The sequence below is a fragment of the Lampris incognitus genome, chromosome 9 (genome assembly GCF_029633865.1).
Source record: "Lampris incognitus isolate fLamInc1 chromosome 9, fLamInc1.hap2, whole genome shotgun sequence".
In the NCBI taxonomy this organism is placed as follows: Eukaryota; Metazoa; Chordata; class Actinopteri; order Lampriformes; family Lampridae; genus Lampris; species Lampris incognitus.
In genome coordinates this window covers 37,399,958-37,427,080 of record NC_079219.1, presented here as the reverse complement: position 1 = coordinate 37,427,080, position 27,123 = coordinate 37,399,958, and the positions used below count along the sequence as shown (strand labels likewise).

General features: G+C 46.1%; 1 protein-coding gene across 1 annotated transcript in view; it reads left to right on the top strand.

Moving 5' to 3' along the window:
* Nucleotides 1-27,123, top strand: part of cdkal1 (CDK5 regulatory subunit associated protein 1-like 1) — a 505,260-nt gene that overhangs the window by 39,295 nt on the left and 438,842 nt on the right. Inside the window, exon 4 of the mRNA XM_056286983.1 lies at nt 24,800-24,884. Coding sequence (XP_056142958.1) covers nt 24,800-24,884 — 85 coding nt within the window. The remainder of the gene's footprint in view (nt 1-24,799; nt 24,885-27,123) is intronic.

The window sequence follows — 27,123 nt, the reverse complement described above, 5'->3', positions numbered from 1 at the left end:
TGCCCTTGCTTAAGGTGAAACCTCTGCTTAATGACTGTTAGTCTGTGACCTGTCCAACCTCTGTCTCTTCCATACACTGTGACTCTTGTGCCCTTGTCTCTAATTTTTTTCAGTCTCATGTGAAATTAGTCGTACCTGTGCCGGCTACCGTACCATTAAGCTCTCACGGCTGCAAACTAGCTATTGTCCGCAATTATTGCTGAACCCGGGTCTGTAAATCATTTCAACCACATCATTACAGGATGAAACATGTAATAGCTAAATCTATTCTGACCTAGATTTAGCCAACTTTCCATCTCTGTATCCAATCCCTGTCTGAATGTTGAAGGTTAAATCATGCTTCTTCAATACATTTCTCTTAATCATGAGAAATCTGTTGCCATACCTGACCGAGTTTATCTTCTGCCCAAAACGAGGGAACTAGACTATAGAGAATGTGTGGGAGACATAGGCCATGGACGGAAAACAAGGCAGGGGTCAACAGCTTTCAGTTCATTAAATAGGGCATGTGATTCAGTAACTTTAATTCATCAGCCATAAAGGTTTTGTTTCAATTTTCTTTACCGTGCTGCATTCAAATGGGAAAAATCTCCCTGTAATGTTTCTTAGTGTTGGCAGATATATAATTGGACTGTTGCACAGAGTTCCTTAATAATTTGGTTTTTGAGCAGGCCACATTTTTTTTCTTTCATGGACTCCAGGTTCAGTTGCATCCCACTGAGTGCATCCAGTAAGTCTGTGTGATTTGATGTAAGAGAGACGGATTGGCTACGAACCTCTGCCTGGTAGAAGCAGACGTCGATCCAAATTAGCGGTCGGCTCGTCTCCGAACATTCATCATTGCTGCTCCACTTTTCTAGCTGAGCTTGCTGGCTATTTTTCACCGAAATGCCTGCACTTCATCTTCTAATGCCAGGTCTCGAGGTTCTCCTTATACCTCCTTCTGCCCTTTCTCTTTACTTTACTTTTTTCCCCCCATTCTCCTATCTCCCTCCATTTTCTTCCTTCCTTTTTATAATCTTCTCTGTCTCTGTCTATGTCTCTGTCTCTGTCTCTCTCTCCTTTCTTCCTCTGTCTTTCTCCAGCGCTTAATTCCATCCCTCCCTCTTACTCCACGTTCTTGTTCTTCTATCTTTCTTTACCTCTAGTCTTGCTCTCTTCCTTCCTGCTGTCTGTCTGTATATCTGTGAAGCTGAATCTGTGTAAATCGCCTTAACTTTCTAGTTAAGTCATTTGTATCGGCCAAAATTTCAAACCAGTCCTAAAGGGGTTTGCAATCAGTGCAATGTACGACACCCCGTATCCTTAGACTTTTGACTCCGATGATGGAAAAACTCCACAAGAAAACATTATTAGGACAGAGAAAAAAAGAATACCTAAGGAAGCGCAACACTGGAGGGATTCCTCTTCTAGGATGGACAGATATGGAATAGGTGTCAGATGCACAGAGTAGACAGGAGTTACAGCATTACAATGTACAGGACATCTGGGTAGCGTAGCAGTCTATTCCGTTGCCTACTATTCCATAGTTGTCTATTCCTTGAAAGACTGCTTTTTGAAAACCACAATGATTCCTGAGCCTGAAAAATCTCCAGCCTATGGTAAGATTGAAATACGAGAAAAGTTTCAATGAAGGGTGTCTGGAATCCCCGTGTGACCTCCAGCTTGGTCGGGCATCCCTACAGACACAATTGGCCGTGTCTGTGGGTGGGAAGCCGGATGTGGGTATGTGTCCTGGTCGCTGTGCTTCCAGGGGGTAGGGGGAACTGGAGGGAATGGCGTGATCCTCCCACGCACTACACCCCGCTGGTGAAACTCCTCACTGTCAGGTGAAAAGAATTAACCGGCGACTCCACATGTATCAGAGGAGGCATGTGGTAGTCTGCAGCCCTCCCTGGCTCGGCAGGGGGGTTGGGGCAGCGACCGGGACAGTTCGGAAGAGTGGTGTAATTGGACAGGTACAATTGGGAAGAAAAAGAGGCAAAACTCAAAAAAAAAAAAAAAAAAAGACGAAAGAATTACAATGTACAATCAGATGTTCCACACAGAGCAAAGCTTTATAGAATCCAACCATCCATTATCTGAACCGCTTATCCTGCTCTTAGGGTCGCGGGGATGCTGGAGCCTATTTCAGCAGTTATTGGGCGGCAAGTGGGGAGACACCCTGGACAGGCTGCCAGGCCACCACAGGGCACACACACACACACACACACACACACATTCATATATGGGGACAATTTAGTATTTAGTACGGCTGATTCACCTGACCTACGTGTCTTTGGACTGTGGGAGGAAACCGGAGCCCCCGGAGGAAACCCACGCAGACACGGGGAGAACATGCAAACTCCACACAGAGGATGACCCGGGATGACCCAACAAGGTTGGACTACCCCGGGGCTGGAACCCAGGATCGTCTTGCTGTGAGGCAACAGCGCTATTCACTGGGCCACCATGCCGAGAAGAAGAGAGAAGGGCTGAATCATAGTCATTAGTCATAGCCAAGACAAATTATGCAGAATCAGTTATGAACAAGAACAACACAAGTGATAGCTTAAATGTCCAGGAGGATGGGATTACGACCAAGTACAGACTAGGAGCACAAACAGGATCCTCGATGTGAAAGTTGTTGGACAGTCCAGATAGAGAGAGAGAGAGAGAGAGAGAGAGAGAGAGGCAAGTGCACAATGTGGTCACTCGTGTTCATGGCTGTCAGTGACACAAAGAGAAGTTTAGAAAGGTACGATGCCTTCAGTAAAGGGTTTAGGAAAGATTCTCGTCGGCAGGACATAACCGAGACAATACTTCTAAGCTCTACAGTCATAAACACACTGAGACCCTCGCAAAAAAGCATACTAGTGACAAAGCTCAGAATGAAATCAGACTAACCAAGAAGAAAAACAACTAGTTGAAAGGTAATGAGAAAAGATTGGTTTTCAGTTTAGATGTGAGTCTACAGACTCACTCTCTGATGTCAGCAGGGAGACTATTCCACCGCTGCCTTCTGCCTGTACTGCCCAGCTCCTCTTTCCCGCTCTCCTTCTGTTTCCCTGTACCCGTCTCTGTCTGCCCTCCTTCTGTGCTTCTCTCTCTCTCGCTCTCTCTCGCTCTCTCTCTCTGTGTGTGTGTGTGTGTGTGTGTGTGTGTGTGTGTGTGTGTGTTTGTAATCTGTGGGTAGTATATTTCTCTGATGGCAGCCGCTCGGTTTCCACCTCCTGCTGTGTGCAGTGGGTGCACAGTAGTCTGTGTTCTCTGGGGAACCAGGTCTGCCTGTGACGGCCTCTCTCCACGACGAGGCTGTGCTCACTGAGTCTGTTTACGGTCGAGGATTTCCTTCGTTTTGGATCAGTTACAGTGCTCAGGTATTCTGACACTGTATATTCTCTGTTTAGGGCCAAATAGCATTGCAGTTTACTCTGGTTTTTGGTTAATTCTTTCCAATGTAGCAAATTGTTTTTTTTCTTCTTCTTATAATTTGGTTTTATGTAATGGGGTTTCTGTTTGGGGGCTAGATTATAGATTTTTCTTCTTTCGGCTTGTTCCCCCTTTCTCAGGGGTCGCCACAGTGGATTTTAGTTTCCTTTGGTACCCTGTGAGGGCACAGCATTCTGGCAGCCGTTGTTAACCCGGGCCTCGACTGTTCTGTATGGTTTTGTCAGTCCGCATAACGATTTGGCAAAATTTTACATTGGGTGCCCTTCCTGACACAACCACTAACCCTATGGATGGGGTCACAGGTAAAGCGCTGGATGCCATCCCAGCATTCATGGACTTGCATCCATGCCTGTCGCCAATTATAGATTGTAAAATTTAAATGCTCTCTTTTGAATTTTCATAATTAGTGGGTTTCGTCTTAATCCTGCTCTGCATGCATTATTTGGTGTTTTCCATTGGACACAGAGAATGGATTGGAAGAATTCTTCATGCAGGGTTTCAATGTGGTGTTTGTCTAATTTTGTAAAATCTTGGTTTGCGAGTTGACCCCGGACCTTGCAACCATAAAGGGAAATTGGTTCTACTAGAGTCTATTATTTTAAGCCAAATTTGACTTGGGATGTCCAGCTTGATGTCCTTTTTGATGGTGTAAAGAGCCCTTCTTGCCTCTTCTCAGGTTGTTCACAGCTTTGGTGAAGTGACCTGTGGTGCAGGTGTTTAGGTTATGTTTACATCTCTTTCACTCTAACAGTAGTGGGATTAGGAGTGTGTTGCAGATGTTTAGGTTATGTTTACATCTCTTTCACTCTAACAGTAGTGGGATTAAGAGTGTGGTGCAGATGTTTAGGTTATGTTTACATCTCTTTCACTCTAACAGTAGTGGGATTAGGAGTGTGGTAGTACACGGTGGCAAAGTCCTCAGTGAGTGGATGGTCCTTAGATGTCAAACTTTTGGTGCGAGTGTAGCGACAGGCCCCTGCTGTGCCCATCTTTTCATAAACTACTCCCTCAACACACACACACACACACACACACACACAAACACACACACAAACACACAACCACACACACACACATATACACACAAACACACTTGAAGAATATTATTCTCTTGAGCCATTTCTGTAAAATTTTTACCACTTAACTAAGCAGATAGTATAGATGCTCTCTAAATCTTATGTGAATTTGAGAGGAGTAAAGTGTGTGTACTCAGTTTGTATTTTTGCGTTTAAAAATGTCTCCACCCTCTCTACTCTATTTGTAAGCGAGATGATGGTTTTAGACCCTACAAAAAGTGTGTGAACACATGGTGTGTTCATGTCTTTTAACACATTGTCTGTTACTATACCTGTAATGACAACTATCATAATAATAATAGTAATGGATTACATTTATATAGCACTTTATCTAGACACCCAAAGCACTTCACATTGAAGGGGGAATCTCACTTCAGCCACCACCAATGTGTAGCAACCACCTGGGTGATGCACGACAGCCATTTTGTACCAGAACGCTCGCCACACATCAGCTTGAGGTAGAGAGTTAGGACTCATGAGCAAATTATACAGTGGGATGACTAGGTGGACAGATGGAGAGAGCCAGGTTGGGAATTTTTGCCAGGGGACCCCTTATTGTTTACGATAAGTGCTATGGGATATTTCATGACCACAGTGAGTCAGGACCTCGGTTTAACATCTCATCCAAAGGACGGCATCTCCTCCAGCACAGTGTCCCTGTCATTGCACTGGGACATTGGGATTTTTGTCGTTTATTAGGACCAGAGGGAAGACTGCCCCCTGCTGGCCCACCAACACCACTTCCAGCAGCAACTGTATTTTCCCGGTAGGTCTCCCATCCAAGTACTAGCCAAGCCCATACCTGCTTAGCTTCTGTCATTCGGCAGAGCCAGGGCACATGTTGGTATGATGCTTGAATAGCGTTCTGCTGCATAAAATCTGTTCTTCGATGTGTAGCTTTGGGTGTCAGTCTTTCACCAATATATAGAACTTTTTATGATTTTTTTTTCTTTTTGATAAAAAAAACAAAACAAAGATCATAAGCTCAAAATCTCACAAGATCTATGGTGTATTTTCTCAATACTCAATTTGCAGGTTGAAGAGAATTCAAAAAGAAGGAAAAAACTGTTACCTGAATGGGGCAGTTTTCATTGAGCAACACAGGCAGAGAGGCCAAGCTGGAATGGCAAAAAAGTGTTGAGATGACATAATTGCAAAATGATTTGCAGCCTTGTGTGCTGTGGAAACTGTGCCTCTATAAAATTACCTGAAGCCTCGAGCTGTAGCCTCCGCCTGCCCTGATAGCGCCGGCTCAGTAGATGCCTGTATGGAAATCCTAGAATTGAAACTGGGGGACACATCTGGATTGCTCAGCTTTGAAAAAACAAATTGTTTTGAATAACAGTTAAGAGTAATAAACAGTTGTGGTGGGGCTCACATTGCACAGACAAATTCAGTTCCTTCAGGTTATTTGCCTCTTAACAATCTGTAGCCTGTTTGATAGCTTTGGTAGTTGGCCATCCAGCCATTCATCCATTATCCAAACTGCTTGTGCTGGAGCCTATCCCAGCAGTCATTGGGCAGCAGGCAGGGAGACACCCTGGACAGGCTGCCAGGCCATCACAGGGCGCCCACACACACACACACACACACACACACACACGCTTGCTTGCTTGCTGGTTGTCCATCGTGCCCGATGATGACCATCTTCTTCTATTTGTGGGTCCTTTGAGGACTCAGATAGCAGAAGATACCTGCGCAGAGATGGTTTTTAAAGTGGCATGAGGGGTGCGCTTCTCCCAACGCCACATGACTTGATTGTAGAGGAGATGGTTCCGATGGCAAGGGGGATCCCTAGACGACCGGCACCTCCACACAACTGCAGGGGGCTGCCGGAAATCCAGTTTTTCGGAAACCGCCTCGAAGCGTGCCGCCACAGCTTGCTTTTCTGTTGGGGTTAGCTCCCTTAGCCTTATGTCTTCCAGACTCACCCACAAGGCAGCGGGGCAGTGGTTGATAGGTGCCAGGGCGTGTCCACCAGGGTGGGCATGCACACCATATCTCTGGGGCCCACTGCTGCTCCGAGATCCCCTGCCAAGTTAGCCTGGGGCCGCAAGACCCCAGTTACCATGTGTGGCCACGGGGAGGCCTGGCAGGAGTCTTGGTGAAGGAGAGGCTATGTACTGTAGGCTTACACGCTAGCATGCTTCCCTATTCGCCACAAAGGCTAGCCAGCGGCAGCAAGCTAAGGGCAGGAAGGACACAAGCGGGTTGGAAGAACACATGCACCTTCCCTCCAACTACACACTGCTGCACTAGACACATCACAACACCCTGTGTGTATGCACACACACACACACACACACACACACACACACACACACACACACACACACACACACACACCTAGGGACAATTTAGTACGGCCGATTCAACTGACCTACATGACTTTGGGAGGAAACCGGAGACAGAGGAAACCCACGCAGACACAGGGAGAACAGGCATACTCCACACAGAGGACGACCCAGGATGACCCCCCAAGGTTTGACTACCCCAGGAGTCGAACCCAGGACCTTCTTGCTGTGAGGCGACTGCGCTAACCACTGAGCCACCATGCTGCCCTTGGTAGTTGCCATAGTGCCCATTTCACTAAGGAAATGCAGGGGTGAACTTAATGTAAGGCAGCGTGTGAGCATGGAAAATAAAGAGAATAACTTGAATTCATTTAAATTCTTGTTTAGAAGCCATCTTTAGCACCGCTGCCCTGTGCTGTGCTAAAGTTAAAGTCTTAATCTGGCTGATAGCAATCAGAGTTATGGTTTAACAAAAGGAAGTTCGGTCAACTGAATGTTCTTAAAGAAAAATTATATACTGGGTGTGTGTGTGTGTGTGTGTGTGTGTGTGTGTGTGTGTGTGTGTGTGTGTGTGTGTGTGTGTGTGTGTGTGTGTGTGTGTGTTAGAAAGAAGGTTGAATCAATTCATCTGGATACAACGTTTATTGACGGATACGTTTCATCACTCAACTAAGTGACATCTTCAGTGTGTGTGTGTGTGTGTGTGTGTGTGTGTGTGTGTGAGAGTGAGTGAGTGAGTGAGTGAGTGAGTTAGAGAAAGAAGGTTGAATCAGTCCATCTGGATACAACTTTTATTGACAGATACATTTCATCACTCAACTAAGTGACATCTTCAGTGTGTGTGTGTGTGTGTGTGTGTGTGTGTGTGTGCTCGCGCGCGCGCGCGTTTTTTTTAACTGACTTACAGTATTTAGTGTTGTACTGGCATGTACAGTGTAGTGTGTTTTGTGTGTTTTTGTGTGTAATGCCTGTGTGCAGTCATTGTGTCTGTAATGATAGTTGATTGCATTATCATCCACGGCTGAATGGTCACTTAGCCTGCCAGACAAGCAAACTAGCCTTTAAAACCCCAAGGCCCTTGTGTGTGTGTGTGTGTGTGTGTGTGTGTGTGTGTGGGTGTGGGTGTGTGTGTGTGTGCGTGCACGTGTGTGTGCTTGTGTGTGTGTGGTTGTGTGTGTCTGTCTGCGTGTGTAAAATGTGGTTTGAGGTGAAACTTGTTACTCCTCTCAGGCTTATTCATGAGTTGCACCATCAGTTAGTGGCAAATCACACACACACTCCCTGAGGAGCAGGAACCTTTTAGACAGTAATGTCTGTTGGGAACCGGCCTGTTCTCCCATTTAGACATGCTCAAATAGTCAACCCTCTTACATCCACATGACCCCCATAAGAGTGTGTGTGTGTGTGTGTGTGTGTGACACGCTGATCGAATTTAAAACCTATTTTTGCCTCTGTCTGTTTTGTGTGATAATAGTTTGAGTTTACTTAGACTAAGCAAATTATGGCCTAGTTATTCACCTTGTCTTCAAAAGACTTGTTGAGTCATTATTTAGCCAGTTCAGCTTGCCAGCCAGTTAGTCATTCAGACAGCCGGCGAGCCAGCCTGGCAGTTAGTAAGTCATGAAGACGGCTGGCTTGGGAATCAGTCAGTTCGCCATCCAGTAATTTCAAACAACTATGTATTCATCAGTCAGTTATGTAATGTTAAATATGCAATGAATGCCGTTGACTCTCGCCATAAAACCTTCTGTACCTGTTGCTCAGTGAGCTGTGGGTAGTGGCCATTTAGCCTTTCAGTTAGCCAAGCGGTCCGGCTGGCAGTAAACCAATCAACCAATTATCCTCCAGCCAGATGAGCAGCAATTCAGCAGTTTTTATTAGTTAGCTCGATCTGTATGTCTAGGTCTTCAGTTGGCGTTCAGCCATCTTGTGAACTAACCAGTTTACCAAGTTAGCCATCCATCCTGCCAGTTTGCCAGCCTGTTAACCAGCCAACCGTCCACGCAGATATCCAGCCAGCCATGTAGTCGGGCATGGCAGGCAGCTTTCCAGCCAGCCTGTAAAGCCCCGACAGTCCCTGTTAGCTCAGTCAACTGTGTCCTCTCACCCAAAGCCACCCCTTACCCCAAACCACTTACCCCCATAAACCCCTAATGCACTCCATCTCAAGGTCACCACAGCTCATGCGTGTGTGAGCGTGGGTGTGTGGGTGATTGGGTTGGTGTGTGCGTGAAGAGAGATTTTGGGGAGACGAGGCAGCGGGAGATGGGTGTGTTTGAAACAAGGGGATGATATGGAGGGAGGACAAGAACACAGGGATGAGGAGGGAGTGTGTGGGCCACAGAAGGGAAAGTGGGTCATGGTATGGTGTGTGTCTGTGTCTGAGTGTGTGAGTGAAGCACCAGGAGCATCATATTGACCCGCAGGGCTGCTGTCTGTGTCTACACACACATGCACACACACACACACACACACACACACACACACACACACACACACACACACACACACACACACACACACACACACACACACACACACACACACACACACACACACATCGCTGCCTTTATTCTCATACATCATCTTCCAGGGCTCAGGACCAGACAGAAATCAGACACACCGGGGAGATTTTTCCATGATATGGAAAAGAGCCACACATCTTGATCTTCCCATTGTTTTGGTTAGGTCTTCTGAATCTGTGGGGGCTCATTCAATGGATTGCAAGAGTCTCGAAACCTTATCAAGGAAATTGATCCAATTTTAAATAAAAATCCACTCCGTCCCAGGGTGTTTGTTATCCTTCACTAGAGAGACAGATAGACAATACACTTTGTTCTGTGGTGTATATGTCTGTTTGGGAAATGCTGGAGAAAGTTTGGAAGCTGTGTAAGTAGGTCTGAGTGAAATGGAAAATGCGATACTAAAGTGATGGCAGTTAATTTTGGGCTATGCATGATATCAATCATAGGAGGGGAAGAAGCGAGGGGGAGCAAGAGCAAGAGGGGGAATTAAAGGACTGTGTATGTGAATGGTTTATGATCTTTGGAAGGGAGAGATTCTCGAGAGCTATTTTTCCTACATAAATACACCAAGATCTGACAACAGTGAGCTCCCCTTTAACTGCCTGAAAAAGCCCAGGACTCGTTATAATCACTTCAGATCTGGTGGGCCGAAGCTCTTTCCCCCAGTGGCGAGGTTAAAGAACCTCCTCCTCCCAGTTTGATCAGTGCGCATGCTGAAAAGCACGGCGGTCATTTCGTATCAATTTTAGATTGCAGTCACCCAACATGTACGATAACGCTTGTAATTATTTGAGAGCTACGTGTCAGTCACTCAGAATGATGTTTTATTCAAAGCTGCCCTAAGCTGATCCAAATTCATCACCATGTAGCGTTGGAGCCGGTGCAGAAGTCAGTAAAGTGGGGACAGTCAGTGGTGGCTGCACAATTATACACGGAAACGACTTACCGAAGGCTCGCAACCATGAGCACAACATCAGATCAACTCCTCTGTTTTAGATTTTTATCAAATTGTTATTGCAATACTGGACCGGTCGAGGCCCGGGTTACCAATGACTGCCACCGGTACTGTTGGCCAGCAGGGTGCCGGTGGAAGCTATGCTACTGTTGGGCGAAGGAGAAGGAGAGGGGGAAGGCATGCCCGGAGGCAGCGGGAGAGGAGGAGCGGTAGGAGTGTGGAGGTGAGAGACAGAACTTTGAATGTTGGTAGTATGACATGCAGGTAGCTGGTGTGACAGAGGATGATGCAGAGGAAAGGAAGAGCTGGAAACGGATAATCTGCTGTGGCGACCCCTAATGGGAGTAGCCGAAAGTAGTAGTTGTAGTAGATATTGCAGCTGTACAGGTCCCCATTCTCCCCCCCCCTTTTTTTTTTTCTCCCCAATTGTATCCGGCCAATTACCCCACTCTCCCGAGCCATCCTGGTTGCTGCTCCACCCTGTTTGCCGATCCAGGGAGGGCTGCAGACTACCACATGCCTCCTCCGATACATGTGGAGTCGCCAGCCGCTTCTTTTCAACTGACAGTGAGGAGTTTCACCAGTGGGACGTAGTGCGTGGGGGGATCATGCTATTCCCCCCAGTTCCCCCTCCCCTCCGAACAGGTGCCCCCAACCAACCAGAGGAGGCGCTAGTGCAGTGACCAGGACACATCCGGCTTCCCACCCGCAGACACAGCCAATTGTGTCTGTAAGGATGCCTGACCAAGCCGGAGGTAACACAGTGATTCAAACCAGCGTTCCCCATGTTGGTAGGCATGCCACTTGGACGCCCACCAGGTCCCCATTCTTGACCAAAAATATGTATGTGTAAAACACAAAGTGGATGTGAATTTTGATTCGCGGAAGTTTGCTGGAGGAAAAAAAGAGAGGAAACAAAAACTGAATTGTCTTTCCAAGATTTTTACCTGTCAGCCATGATTTTTTTTAATCTTTTTTTTCCTAAGGTAGTAGGATGTTGTGGTAAAATCTCAGGTTTGTGCCTGCCCCATGTTAGTTGAAATCGCATGCTAAACATGCCTCTCCATTAGCCTTGCAGCTTGCCTTCAGATGTTGCCCTCATTGTATGGCATGTACAGTAAAGTATAGTAATTTTAAAAGGCTCTGAAGACCATATTTTAGTTCCCCTCAGATTACAGCTGTTTATGCTTGATTCAGTTTCGGAGGCTATAAAGTCTTGTCCTCAGTTGACTTTGCAAATTCACCTCAGGCAGCTTTGCTCTTTGTATTCAGTGTAGTTAATTGCTGCCTAAATATTAGTCTGCATTTTCAAAAACGTGCCCTTGTAAAGATTATATTAAAATTCCAAGGCTGTGTCAATGGCAGGCCTCCATCCACAAAAAGACAACGTTAGGATTATGAAAATTCATTATTTCTTACAGTTATTCATGTGGTGTGTCTTAGGTGACTTCAGTGAAGAATGTGAGGGATGCGAGCACTGTTACTGGTCATAGATAGAGTATTGATGCCATCATGGCTTGATCTCATTTTAGTTTAGCCTGGAATTAGCCCAAAGCCTGAAGTTCACCGGTCCTCTCTCAGTCTGTTGGTGCATTTGGTTGTGCTCAAAGAAAAGTGAGTAGTTTGTGGATGTGGTCTTCCCTCTGAGGAGTCAGTTTGGACTCTGATGTAAAATGGAGACCGAGGCAGCACAGGCTGAACTCACTCATCTGGGCTGCTGCGTCCATCAGCTGATCTGCAGTATTGACAAGCAGCACTCATCTGGCTGCTGGAGCTGCTCAGGTAGGGATCACACCGACCCGCAGTTAATTTGTATGTATTAATCGGTTTCATCGTGGTGTATTGAGCCACAACATTTTGGACTAGAACTTAGTTTGCAGGCGGTGCAGTGGTTAGCGCGGTCACCTCACAGCAAGAAGGTCCTGGGTTCGAGCCCCGGGGTAGTCCAACTTTGGGGGTTATCTCAGGTCATCCTTTGTGTGGAGTTTTCATGTTCTCCCCGTGTCTGCGTGGGTTTCCTCCGGGGGCACCGGTTTCCTCCCACAGTCCAAAGACATGTAGGTCAGGTAACTCAGCCAGACTAAATTGTCCCTAGGTGTGAATATGTGTGTGTGTGTATGTGTGTCCGCTCTGTGATGGTCTGGCAGCCTGTCCATGGTGTCTCCCTGCCTGCTGCCCAGTGGCTGCTGGGATAGGCTCCAGCTTCCCCGCGACCCTGTGTAGGATAAGCGGTTTGGATAATGGATGGATGGACTTAGTTTGCAGCAATATAAATGCATTATGGAATAAATGTGTGAGGTCACTTTCGGTGACGCTGCATCAATTTTATTCCCCTATCTATCTCAGTGTATTAAAATAGAGGGGGAAAAAAGCTGTAGCTATTTGCGTGTTTACAGTCAACCCCTGAACTGAATTTATAGGTTCTAGTTTGTAATTGTCATTTAGGACATCTGCATTCAGTGAATATGAGAGGACTCTGGGAGCTGACCTTATTCCCGTTTAGCCTGTTGTGTGTTTGTCCCTCTGCAGCTGAGCCTCATCTCTCAGGGGTCTGAGACCGTGGGCTGGTCCTACTACAAGCTACTGACTACAAACACACACACACACACACACACACACACACAGACACACACGCATGTAAATACAGTACCACAAAATCTGATTTATTTATTCATTTATTATCATTCAGTAAATGTTTCATTCAGAGGAAAAGTAAACACATGGTAAAAAAAATAGGAAGACGGATCATGAGAAAAATGAACGATTTCTGCGAATCATTGAAAACAAGATCATACAACCAAGATATCGGTCTCAGGAAGTCTCTTTTTAAGTAGAAATCCCTCATCAGTGATTTCATGAATGCCGCCATTGAAGCTTTTTAACCGCTCAGAAGAAAGCACCCGCCTTGCTTGTGTAAATGCCCTGATTTGGCATGGGCCCAGCTTACATCAAGTCAATATGTCAACTGTTACTTTTTTTTTTTAGACCATTTTGTTACGCTGAAGGAAACTGGAGTCTAATTCATACTTGCGGTATACCCTCCCTGTCACTTTCTACCATCTTGTCTGTGGAAATTGATTGGGGCCCATGTATTCTGTTCCTTCTGTATTGAAGAGTGATACTGGTGGAGTTTCTCAGCACTGAGCCATGTGACGGCACGCATCGCTCCTCCAGCAGACTGCACGGCTCCTCCTTGAAGCAGCGATACAAAAACACTCAACTTGCTCATAAATGGTGAAACAAACCTGGAACTTTTCTTACGGACTCTGAATATCACAGGTGATCAGCCCATGCATGTATATATGTTGCAATTCCTATTTCTTTAAGAACAAAAAACACACACCTGTCACAGTTCTACCAAATTACTGTGGTGGCGCGGTGGCCCAGTGGTTAGCACTGTTGCCTCACAGCAAGAAGGTCCTGGGTTCGAATCCCAGGCTGTTCAAGGTCCTTCCTTTTTTTTGTTTTTTATACATTTTTTCCTCCCTTTTTCTCCCCAATTGTATCCGGCCAGTTACCCCACTCTTCCGAGCCATCCCAGTCGCTGCTCCACCCCCTCTCCGGGGAGGGCTGCAGACTACCACATGTCTCCTCCGATACATGTGGAGTCGCCAGCCGCTTCTTTTCACCTGACAGTGAGGAGTTTCATCAGGGCGACGTAGCGCGTGGGGGGATCACATTATTCCCCCTACAGGCGCCCCAACCGACCAGAGGAGGCGCTAGCGCAATGACCAGGACACATACCCTACCCACATATGGCTTCCCACCTGCAGACATGGCCAGTTGTGTCTGTCGGGACGCCCGACCAAGCTGGCGGTAACATGGGGATTCGATCCGGCGATCCCCCGTGTTGGTAGGCAACGGAATAGACGGCCACGCCACCCGGATGTCCCAACCCAGGTCCTTTCTGTGTGGAGTTTGAATGTTCTCCCTGTGTCTGTGTGGGTTTCCTCCCACCATCAAAAGACATACACGTTAGGGTTAATATTCCTGCCTGTGTCCCTGAGCAAGGCAATGGAAAGAAGAACTGGAGTTGGTCCCTGGGTGCTGCAGCTGCCCACTGCTCCTATACAATAGGATGGGTTAAATGCAGAGAACACTTTCACAATACGCTGTAAGAATACAATGTCAAATAAAGTTGCTTTCATTTCAGTTACGTAGGCCGGTTATTTCCCTGCAGGGGTATTGGTGAAATGCATTTGGATTCTGTCTCTAAAATAAACTCAAGTCTCTATGCAACCAAACCCTCTGCCCCGTAGCCAGTGGTGATTTTATAGCAGTGGGTCTGAATGGCTAGACTGTGGTCACCGGTCCTTGGTGTGTTTCCCTCTTCCATGGCTGTCTCCGAATATGAAAGTACCCTGTGACCCTGTGTTACTTACTCAGCTCACTGCTGTTCTGCCCTCTTTTCATCCATTCTTACATCTATTCATCCCTCTCTGATCTGTGGCCACTCACACAGTCACCCAGTCCCTCTCCTTTTGCCTTCTCTTGACTTAGACATTTGTGGGGGTTTCCGCCTGTCCCTCCCCTTCCCTCTGACCCTTTTGTTCTAGTTTGTTCTCTACATGTCATCTTTCATCATACTTGTCCCCTTTTCCATCACAACCTTTTCTCTTGATACCCTTGTTCCACTCTCCTCCTTCATGTCTCCAAATAATACTATTTTTAGCCTTTTTTATTTCTAGTAACTCTCCAATCCCCCCCCCTCTCTATCTGTCTGTGCATTCAACTCTAGCTACTCTCTGCATGCTGCATGCATCTGCTCCCCTCTCCATTTCACCATAGGAAGCAGTATGATTGAAATGTGTGTGTGTGTGTGTGTGTGTGTGTGTGTGTGTGTGTGTGTGTGTGTGTGTGTGTGTGTGTGTGTGTGTGTGTGTGTGTGTACACACACACACACACACACACACACTCTATCTCTTTTATACACACACACACACACACACACACACACACACACACACACACACAAAACAGACAGGGACCACCCACTTGGATTAGAACGAGTCCTTTTGGGGCCAGATGTTCAAGATGATTTGAATTCTGACAGACACGAGATAATGTACACATGCACGCACATACATACACATCACCCACACAAACAAAAGCGCACACGTATCTGAAGGGGTTTATCATGTGTACACACACCTAGACACAAGAAAGCCATTTTCCACATCTGTTTAGTGGGGTCAGCTGTTTTGCAGTTGTGAAATGATTTTTTTTCGCATTGGCGAAACCCTCTCTCACTCTCCTGTGTGTGTACACACACACACACACACACACACACACAAACATACACACAACCCTATTTATTTGGGGTTCAGCGGTGGTGTAATGGAATAAATATTTTATGTATTGGATACAATGGAAGTCAGGCTTTTCATCTGTGACCTGCACACTGACTGATGGGTGTGGTATAAATGTCATCTGTACAATGACCTGTAAACCAAGAAATGCTGTGTGTGTGTATGTGTGTGTGTGTGCGTGTATATTTTTGTTTGGCTGGGGAGCACACGAGCGAGCAAGCAGAATAGGAGGGGCCATTGCTCAATCATAGATAAATTATAAACAATGAATACTACTACTACTACTTTTACTACTAATACTGATGATGATGATGATAATGATAACATTAATGTCTCTTAAACAACCGATGAACCGACGACAGAGTTATGGGCGCCCAAGGCTCATTGATGCACATGGGGAGCAAAGGATAGCCCGTCTGGTCCGATCCCACAGAAGAGCTACTGTAGCTCAGATTGCTAAAAAAGTTAATGCTACATGGGGATCGCCAGTTTGAATCCCTGTGTTTCCTCTGGCTTTGGGCAGCACAGTGGCACACTAGTTAAGCGTGGTCGCCTCACAGCAAGAAGTTCTTGGGTTCGAGCCCGGGGGTAGTACAACCTTGGGTCATCCTCGGTCATCCTACGTATGGAGTTTGCATGTTCTCCCCGTGTCTGCGTGGGTTTCCTCCAGGGGCTCCGGTCTCCCCCGACAGTCCAAAGACACGTCGGTCAGGTGAATCGGCCATACTAAATTGTCCCTAGGTGGGAATATGTGTGTGTGTGTGTGTGTGTGTGTGTGTGTGTGTGTGTGTGTGTGTGTGTGTGTGTGTGTGTGTGTGTGTGTGTGTGTGTGTGTGTGAGAGAGAGCCCTGTGATGGCTTGGCGGCCTGTCCAGGGTGTCTCCCCGCCTGCTGCCCAGTGACTGCTGGGATAGGCTCCAGCATCCCCGCGACCCTGAGAGCAGGATAAGTGGGTTGGATAATGGGATGGAAAATTGTATGTAAAAAGAAAATGGTAAGTCTAGTTGTGTAATCTGTTTTACCATCCTTCCCTCTCTTCTCCCTTCCATCCAACCTTTCCCACTTTCAGTCACTCTGTATCTCTCTCATGTTGCCCACCTTCCTACCTCTCTTTGCTCTCCTTCTGTGTATCTCCATGCCTTTCTTCCCTTTCCTCCTCAGTGTCTGCAGCCCCAGGCTAAACGGGGTCTGATATTATTAGTGATATTGACCTGCTATGTCCAGCCTTTATATAAAACAATGCCCATAATAGAAGTTGGCCTTTTAATAGAGGGGATCAAATGATTTATGACCGCATTGGACACACACACACACACACACACACACACACACACACACACACACACACACACACACACACACACACACATACACAAATGCACCAGGATGGTTTGGTTTTCCCTCTCAAGGCTTCTCCTACCAGACACAAGATCAGATACTGTCTCTCTCTCTGGACACTCAGACCTGTCAACTCCACACACTTTGGACTGAATGGCCATGCTTATGCAAATTATAATCTCATTTCTGCTGCATGATTGGCTTGACTGCCATATCAATGTAAACCATATGAAAATACGTTCTTTAAGAGTTATCAATTGCAACCTTTTTTAGATGGTTGGAGTCTATGGGCTATTAAGGCTGAGTCTTTCACTGTTTATCTGAGACTAACCCCCACCCCCCACCCCACACACACACACGCACGCACACGCACACTTTCAGATGAACAGATAAACACTCATTGACCACGTGCTCTTTTCAATTTAAACCAACTCATCATCAATCCCTCTCTGAAATCCAGACTTTCATCATAGATTAGACAGTTTTTTTTTTCGGATTTTTTTCTCCCAATTGTACTTGACCAATTACCCCACTCTTCCGAGCCATCCCGGTCACTGCTCCACCCCGTCTTCCGGGCTGCAGACTACCACATGCCTCCTCTGATACATGTGGAGTCACCAGCCGCTTCTTTTCACCTGACAGTGAGGAGTTTCGCCAGAGGGGTGTAGTGTGTGGGAGGATCACACTATTCTCCCCAGTTTCCCCTCCCCCCTGAACAGGCACCCCGGCCGACCAGAGGAGGTGCTAGTGCAGCGACCAGGATACATACCCACAATCCGACTTCCCACCCGCAGACACGGCCAATTGTGTCTTTAGGGCCGCCCGACCAACCTGGAGGTAATACGGGGATTCGAACCGGCGATCTTTGTGTTGGTAGGCAACGGAATAGACCGCCACGCTACCTAGATACACACAGATTAGACAGATTGTTAAATGTGTGTCCATGATGTCTGTAACTCATAACTCATTGTTTAGGCGCCCCAGCTACCCCATATACAAAAAAAAAAAAAAAAAAGTAAATGTGGGAAAAAGGGAATTAGCTAAACTTTCACATCCATTTACCGTCACACTTTCATATACCCTCTGTAGTTACCATTTCCTGACAGAACAATCTCTTTCTTTTCTTCCTCTCTCTCCCAAGCTGACTAAAACAAACATGCCCGACTCTGTAGCGGGGCCAGTAGCGTTGCTTTTCAAGTCTAACCCCTGCCTAACAGCTTGGTAAAACAAACATAACCCTGAAGTGAAACGACATGCTTTGCTCCTGCAGCCCCGGGGCCTAAATCGTAGCTCCGCTGTAGCGCGGCGTCTGACCCGAGAACTGCTTTTAAAACAAACACACCGACCATTCAGTGGCGCTCTCAAAAAGTAATGTTTTTGCCTACTGTGCTCAAGATTGAATGCGTAGGAACACACCAAAAAATTAAACAAAAAAACAATACACAGGAATTTTAATATATTTTGCAATGTCAATAATTTGGAGTCTAGGACAATGGGTCCACTAAATGTTAATTTTGTCTCTTATCCTGCTGCCTCTTTAAACTTCAAAATGTTTTACCATGCTTTTAAAAATAAATAAATAAATAAATAAATAAATAAATAAATAAATAAATAAATCAAATAAATCACTGGCAGTGCAAAGACAGTACCTACCTAGGATCTGTCCTTTCTGCGATATAGAATTGGATGCTTCATCTCAAAAATTGATGCTTTGCTCAAGTACGTCATTTGCTAACCGGTCCTTCCAACATCGTCCTCCTCCCCTTTGAAGGCTTCTTCCATCCTAACTTCCCAGGGAATAGCATAATGTTATACCATGCCAGCACTAATGTAAAGAACATGCCATGTATAAGGGTGGTTTTGACTTCATGCTGGGGGAAGCGGAGTCATCTGCCATCGCTGCTAGTCCTGTTTGGTGTTTAGAAGCACATCAGATGCTCTCTTCTTGCTGTGGACCATGTACTGTCGTTCTTCTCCCTTGAGCCCTGTTGATGCCACTAAGCAGGCCTCCCCATCTACTCAGATAGCTGCTGACCTTCATCTGTAGTTGTACGATGGTAAAAATAAATGACGAGAGCCCACACAATGCTTGATGGTACGCCAAGTTGGTAAATCCATGCCTTCAATTTCGAAATTTCTTAGTTCCTGGTAGGTGGTCTTGATCAATGCTCCATCTCTCAGATGTCTTCCCTAGGCTTCTCAGAGAACAAGGGAGCTTTTGAGATGGATCAGACAGAACTTGTCCATGACTCTCCCCTTTGTCAACACCAGGGGCCCTGATTTTGCTAGATTTGATGATATCCTGGCCCACCCTATCAGACTCTCAAGCCCCTAAGATGACCATTAAACAGGCGGCCTCATCATGTGAGCCCAGACCTGGATGTCAGAACCATGTATGGTGTCATATTTGATTGACTTTGTATAAAGAAGGCATTCTATCAGACAGTTTTTACTGCCCAAATTTTGGAAAATGTCAGCTCTGGCAAGTCCATGGTTACCTAGATATTCACAAATTACCTTTAGCGTTGGTGTTATTTTATTTTCTGTTGGGTTTGGTCTCCACCAAACGCTATACAATGCAGGAAAGATGGGTATTGTATTGGTCTATTCTGTTGAATAACATGGGAATCGTCGGTTCGAATCCCCGTGTTACCTCCAATTTGGTCGGGTATCCCTGCAGACACAATTGGCCGTGTCTGTGGGTGGGAAGCTGGGTGTGGGTATGTGTCCTGTTTGCTGCACTAGCGCCTCTACTGGTCAGGGTGCCTGTTCAGGGGGAAGGAGGAACTGGGGGGGAATAGCGTGATCCTCCCATGTGCTACGTCCCCCTGGTGAAACTCCTCACTGTCGGGTGAAAAGAAGCGGCTGGCGACTCCACATGTATCGGAGGAGGCGTGTGGTAGTCTGCAGCCCTCCCCGCATTGGCAGAGGGGAATACAGCCCAGCTCAGTGATCCACAAGACTTTAATTACCCTTTCTAAAGTTTTAGCATCACAGCCTCCCCCACAGGTCAAGGCCATAAAACGTCCTACATCAGAATCTTTGTCGCTTTTGTGTTGGTCCCAGATTGTGTAACAACATCTCTTTTAGCTCAAGATTGTAATGGGAAGTCTCAGTCTAACTTGTTTGAAGACGCCACTCATAAGTTGGTTTGTGCAATGTTGAACGGTCGGACAAACTATATGGCGACTTGTGCTTGGAGTTAAGAGCTTTGATGTATTCATTACCACAATCCTTTTTCTTGCTTGCCCTTTCTCTTCTTTCCCTCTCTGTGTTGCTCTGTCAATCTCCTCCTTCCGTATGCATACACCAGTGCACCCAGGTCTTTGTATTTCCTTATGGTCTCCTTGGACCAGTGCGATGTCGGATGTTGTTTGGTGTGATTAATGTGTTTGTGTGCCAGTAAATTGTGGTTTTCTATCTATTGTTTAGATGTGCTGACCTTCTGTCAATGTATATGTATGTTTTGTGTGCTTGTGTGATTGTGTGTCTGTGTTTTTGTGTTCAGTGCATGTGTGTGTGTGCGTGTGCGTGTTGCAGTGATGAAGAGCGTGTTATTGTTGTTCTCGAAAGCCTCCCTTAGGACAGAGTGGGGAGAGCATCCACACAGCTGGGACCACTCCCCCTGGCCCTGTGTGTGTGTGTGTGTGTGTGTGTGTGTGTGTGTGTGTGTGTGTGTGTGTGTGTGTGTGTGTGTGTGTGTGTGTGTGTGTGTGTGTGTGTGTGTGTTCTGTATATCAGACTAGTCAAATAAATGTAGGCATAATGGCCACAGTTTGCCAGCTGTGTAAAACACACTCTCACGCATGCACACACACACACACACACACACACACACACACACACACACACACACACACACACACACACACACACACAGAGCAGACTTGAAAAGAAGCTTTTTAGCTTTGGGGCCAATCAATAGTTATCTGTGACCTTCCTATGTGTAGCTATCTTAAACAATGAAAGCCCCCAAACAACTCTCTCTCGCTCTCTCTCTCGCTCTCTCTCTCTCTCTCTACATACCCACACACACACACACACACACCCACCCACGGTGGCAGTGAGGTGACTGTAACTATCTTCAAGCCCACACTCCAGTAGTAGCGCACTGACTTGGGGGGCTGGTTTGACACGAAGTTTCCTTTTTACAATAACAACGGTGTCCTGGTGTTATTTTATTGTGCCGTTGTGGTTAGTTTATCATGTATAGTATACTGATCCGTAATCACTGTTTGTATTGGACCCATGTTTTTCTTTTAAAAGTGCCTTGCTCGAATGTTTATGGAGTTTTCACACGCAGGTACGACGTCGGTTGTTAGGCCACCATGTCAGTTTGGCTTCCTAACAAACAGCGGCTCATCTTCTCCTTTTATTTCGGTCTCCCTGGACACTCATTGATGGATAGTGCTTGAGTGTCTCATTGCTGTCTGTCCTTGGCCTGGAAAACCAGTCTGTGTGTGTGTGTGTGTGTGTGTGTGTGTGTGTGTGTGTGTGTGTGTGTGTGTGTGTGTGTGTGTGTGTGTGTGTGTGATTTCAAGTGTGAATGAGGAAGAAGACAGAGAGTGTAGGGTGAGGCAAGGTTTGGTAGGTTTCCCCTCTCCCTTCATACTTTGACCCTCCACATGTGAGCAGGTGTGTGTGTGTGTGTGTGTGTGTGTGTGTGTGTGTGTGTGTGTGTGTGTGTGTGTGTGGTACTTTGAGGCATTGCTAATTTTTCTTAATGCGTGAGTGGTGCTAACCTATACCATGCACAGGATGGGGGCTGTATATACCTGAGTCTCTGCCCTTTTTTTTGACTTGGACATAATTTATGTGATTGTCCTACATTTTTAGTTAACAGATATATTTTTGGGGTGTCTGGGTAGAGTAGTTGTCTATTTTGTTGCCTACCAACACGGGGATCACTGGTTCAAATCCCTTTGTTACCTTTACACAGACTCAACAGGGGAGTTCACTGTGAGTTTTTAGGCAGATGGTCTCTCTAATGTTGCTTCAGAATAGGTCTCTCACCCACTCCTGCTCATTGGTTGAAAAGTAGTGACTGTCACGCCTTACAAGAGATAGTAGCCCGTTTGTTGAATTACAGTTAGAATCGCAGAGTTCAAGCAAATGTTTGTATTCGTAGACTCAATCCCCTGGAGAAAGTCCTAGAATAGTGGGAGCCGTGTATGCGGGAGTACATCTTGCATCTCAGTGTCTCTGTCCTTTTGACTTGACAGTTTAAATTTGCATCACACAACATCATGTGGAGCTCATGGTGAATGGGTTAGAGGGGAAGGTGAAGGGGGCGGTTAGCGCGGTCGCCTCACAGCAAGAAGGTCCTGGGTTCGAGCCCCGGGTAGTCCAACCTTGGGGGTCGTCCCGGGTCGTCCTCTGTGTGGAGTTTGCATGTTCTCCCCGTGTCTGCGTGGGTTTCCCCCGGGTGCTCTGGTTTCCTCCCACAGTCCAAAGACATGTAAGTCAGGTGAATCGGCCATACTAAAATGTTCCTAGGTGTGTGTGTGTGTGTGTGTGTGTGTGTGTGTGTGTGTGTGTGTGTGTGTGTGTGTGTGTGTGTGTGTGTGTGTGTGTGTGTCGGCCCTGTGATGGCCTGGCAGCCTGTCCAGGGTGTCTCTCCACCTGCTGCCCAATAACTGCTGGAATAGGCTCCAGTATCCCCGCAAACCTAAGAGCAGGATAAGCGGTTCAGATAATGGATGGATGGATTCTACAAAGCCTTGCTCTGTGTGGAACATCTGATTGTACATTGTAATTATTATTAATTTTATTTTTTTTGGAGTTTTGCCTCTTTTTCTTCCCGACCCTGTGTAAGGATAAGTGTATTTGTCTTGTGGTATCTGCCACCAAAATATTAGTAGCAGATCCTGCAAGTCCTGTAAGTTGTGAGGTGTATTGAACTTGTCAGTCCAGCACATCCTAAAGATGCTCAAGCAGATTGAAATCAGGGAAATTTGGAGGCCAACTTAAATACTTTATCATGAACATTCATCATGTTCCTCAATGTACCTAGACCTTGACACACGTGCCCTATCTTTCGGCATGGTGTCCCAGTGGTTATCACTGTTGCCTTACATGAAGAAGGTCCTGGGTTCGAACCCCAGGCCATCCACAGGTCCTTTCTGTGTGGAGTTTGCATTTTCTCCCCATGTCTGTGTGGGTTTCCTCCGGGTGCTCCGGTTTCCTCCCACCATCAAAAAGACATGCATGTTAGGGTTAATACTCCTGTGTGTGCCCCTGAGCAAGGCAGTGGAAAGAAGAACTGCAGCTGCCCACTGATGCTATACAATAGGATGGGTTACATGCAGAGAACACATTCATTGTGGGGGTGTGTGCCGCTATGGCTCACTGGGGGGGGGGGGGTGGAGGCTAAGTGAAATATCTTACACAACATGGTGTAAATGCTAGCTTTACACCACCGCCACGCTATATCCCCCGAGAGAGAGAATGTCTGTGTATTACAGAGAGCAAAAATGAGTGAGTGAGCTGTCCTTGCGGTGTCATGTAAGGCCTACTACCATAACTTAAGTAGCAGGTGAGCTTAGCATCACAAGGTGCCACACTCCTCTTCGCTCTATGTGTTTGCGTGTGTGTGTGTGTGTGTGTCTGTGCACACACACATGAATGTACAGTAATGAGATTCTCAGAATACAAAACCTCAAGTTTGTTGAACTGATTACATTTACTTGTATCACTGGCAAAGGTTGAGGATTACTTACTAGTTTCGCTAATGTTGCAGTACCATTTTCAAATGGATACCGGAGGGTGTGCTCCAATTATCGGGGCATCACATTGCTCAGCCTCCCAGAGAAGGTCTACTCTAAGGTGCGGGAAAGAAGGCTCCGACCGATTCCTGAACCTTGGATCCAGGAGGAACAATGCAGATTCCGCCCTGGTCGTGGAACAACAGACCAACTCTTTACCCTTGCGGAACTGCTGAGGGGGGCATGAGAGTTTGACCAGCCAGTCTACATGTGTTTTGTGCACTTGGAGAAGGCTTACGACCATGTACCCCGGGGCACTCTGTGGGGGGTACTGTGGGAGTATGGGGTACTGGGGCAGTTGCTATAAGCCATACAGTTCTTGTATAACCAAAGTCAAACATGTTTTCAGTGGGTGTTGGACTCCGCCAAGGTTGTCCCTTGTCTCCTATTCTATTTGTGATATTTGTGGACAGGATCTCAAGGTGCAGCCAAGGCGAGGAATGTGTCCATTTTGGGAACCTCAGAATTTTTAAATGACTAGTCCTAAAAAACGAAATCCACAGAAATGGGTACAACCCTGGCTGATTTTCCCTTATGTTCGCCTCATTGCACTCAGCTTGAGTAAACTTAATCAGTGATTTTAAATCCCTCCCCATTGTGATGGGAAATTAACCCAAGCCTCCAGCCACGTTCTAGTTAATTGTGGCTGGGGCTACGGCTAACTTCTCCAACAGATGCCTTGCAGGTAACTGGATAGATAGGCTGTTAATTATGTTAATTATCTTACGGCCCCAAAGAAGCAGTATTTCCGACCCTAGATTTTATCATCCTAACACACTATTTGAACATTTCTCAGATGTCAGTATGAGTGGGTACACAGTGGAAATAAAAGGGAGATTATCTGGTTTACATTTATTTCCGCCCAGATTCCTTACATACTCTACATGTGGGTTTTGAATGGATGCAGTACACATCGTACAATGGTATGAAGTTTGCATGAAACAGTGTGTGCACACCCTAGTCCTCAAAACTGTATAAACTGTAAAACTCTCTCAGTGTATATCAGGCATGGGTTCAGCAGGAAGGAGTAAGATATTGATATTGATGTATTTGACACCTCTCACATCTCTTCTCTCTATCTCTTTGTCTCCATCTTTTTGTTCATAGATGACCCGTCAGAAGCAGACCTGTGGCTGTTGAACAGCTGTACAGTGAAGAACCCTGCCGAAGACCATTTCAGAAACTCCATCAAGTACTGAGACAGACACACACACCTACACACACCTACACCCACACACACACACACCCACACACAATCTTACTATTGCACTCCGGACACTGAAAAAAACTCGAGAATTTTGTGTGTGCATATACAAAAATAGTGACTTAAAAATGTGTTGAATCTGAATCTTTACAATGATATCTTCAGTGATATCAATGATGATATCAATCGATGATGATCAATGATATCAGTGATATCTCCAGTGTGCCACACATTTGACACCAGCCTGACTGATGTGTCACACTGGAAGCAGCAAAGCCACTTGTCACCACCACCTCCATTCAGTTTCTATGAGAGGTTGTTAACTGCTTGTACAGAACACGATTTTATAAGTTGCGGTGCGAGGCAAGCTGGCAGTGTGGCGACAAAAACCTGAAATCAAAAATAGAAGTTGAAAATTTGATCGTGCCTTGGGAGAAATGCCCATACCCTCCACCAGTTGCAATTCAGAGAAATGTCCACAGGGAAAATTCTCTTCTTGCAAATATTAGTTTGTCGTTTTCCGACAACATGGAGGTTGATTAATCAGGGGCACAGACATAAGAAACACTGTTTAGTGAGAAGTGACAGCATCTTTTTGTGTTTCTACTACTACCACAACTATCGGCTGTTTCCGTTAGGGGTCGCCACAGCGGATCATCCGTTTCCTTCTCTTCCTGTCCTCTGGATCTTACTCTGTCACACCAGCCACCTGCATGTCCTCCCTCACCACATCCATAAACCTCCTCTTTGGCCTTCCTCTTTTCCTCTTCCCTGGCAGCTCCATATTCAGCGTCCTTCTCCCAATATACCCAGAATCTCTCCTCCACACATATCCAATCCATCTCAATCTTGCCTCTCTTGCTTTGTCTCCAAACTGTCCAACCTGAGCTGTCCCTCTGATATAATCGTTCCTAAGCCTGTCCTTCTTCGTTACTCCCAATGAAAATCTTAGCATCCTCAACTCTGCCACCTCCAGCGCCACCTCCTGTCTTTTTATCAGTGCCACTGTCTCCAAACCATATAACATAGCTGGTCTCACAACCATCTTGTAAACCTTCCCTTTAACTCTTGCTGGTACCCTTCTGTCGCAAATCACTCCTGACACTCTTCTCCACCCACTCCACCCTGCCTGCACTCTCTTCTTCACCTCTCTCCTGCACTTCCCGTTACTTTGGACAGTTGACCCCAAGTATTTAAACTCATGCCTTCATCACCTCCACTCTTTGCATCCTCACCATTCCACTGTCCTCCCTCTCATTCACGCTTAGGTATTCCGTCTTGCTCGTACTGACTTTCATTCCTCTTCTCTCCAGTGCATACCTCCACCTCTCCAGGCTCTCCTCAACCTGCACCCTACTCTCGCTACAGATCACAATGTCATCCGCAAACCTCATTTAGATCATCAAATTTGTTGTGTTTCCAATGTATAAAAATAAAGTGAAGAGTGATCTTATCCACATTCAATGAGTATCTTTCTTGGTTAGTTGTTGATCTTTTATTGGCTTTTCCATTTGTTTAATTTTAATTAGCGTGAAAATATACAACAGACATGTGGTGTAGACTCTAGACGACATGTCCACCGATGGCAGGTATCAACGGGAAGTTATTGTTTCACTATCTAGTTTTCAATTGGATAGAAGTATTGATTTGTTTGTAGAAAAGAAATGTCCTTATAGTTCAGTGAGAGTACAGTTTTCTGTTTCAGTCAATAGAAATGCAGTAATTGGTTTTAGATATTTTGTGCTTTTCTGTTCTTTGCTGTGGTATCAAAAATGGTGCTGAATTTTTACTTATATCGTATCGAAGTTCCAAAAACATCATGGTGTTTTAAGGATACTAATCTTAAAGAAGGATTTACCTGCTAAATCTTTTTTTTCCAAGCACAATGGGGGATGTGGAGGTGCAACCCACTTCAGCCGAGTAGTTGAGTCAAGCTTTCATTTGGGAACAAAACAGCAACAGGCGCCTCTTTCCATGGGGCTCTCAATCCCTGCTCCCCTCTAAGTGACAGCAGGGTAAATGTGATTAGGTGTGTGTATGTGTGTGTGTGTGTGTGTGTGTGTGTGTGTGTGTGTGTGTGTGTGTGAGGCGGTTTTTGACATTTCCCCCATGTCATTTTCCACCTACACACTGTTCCAATGGTCGCTCACGCCACCACTGGGAGCATGAACTCACACACACACACACACACACACACACACACACACACACACACACACACACACAC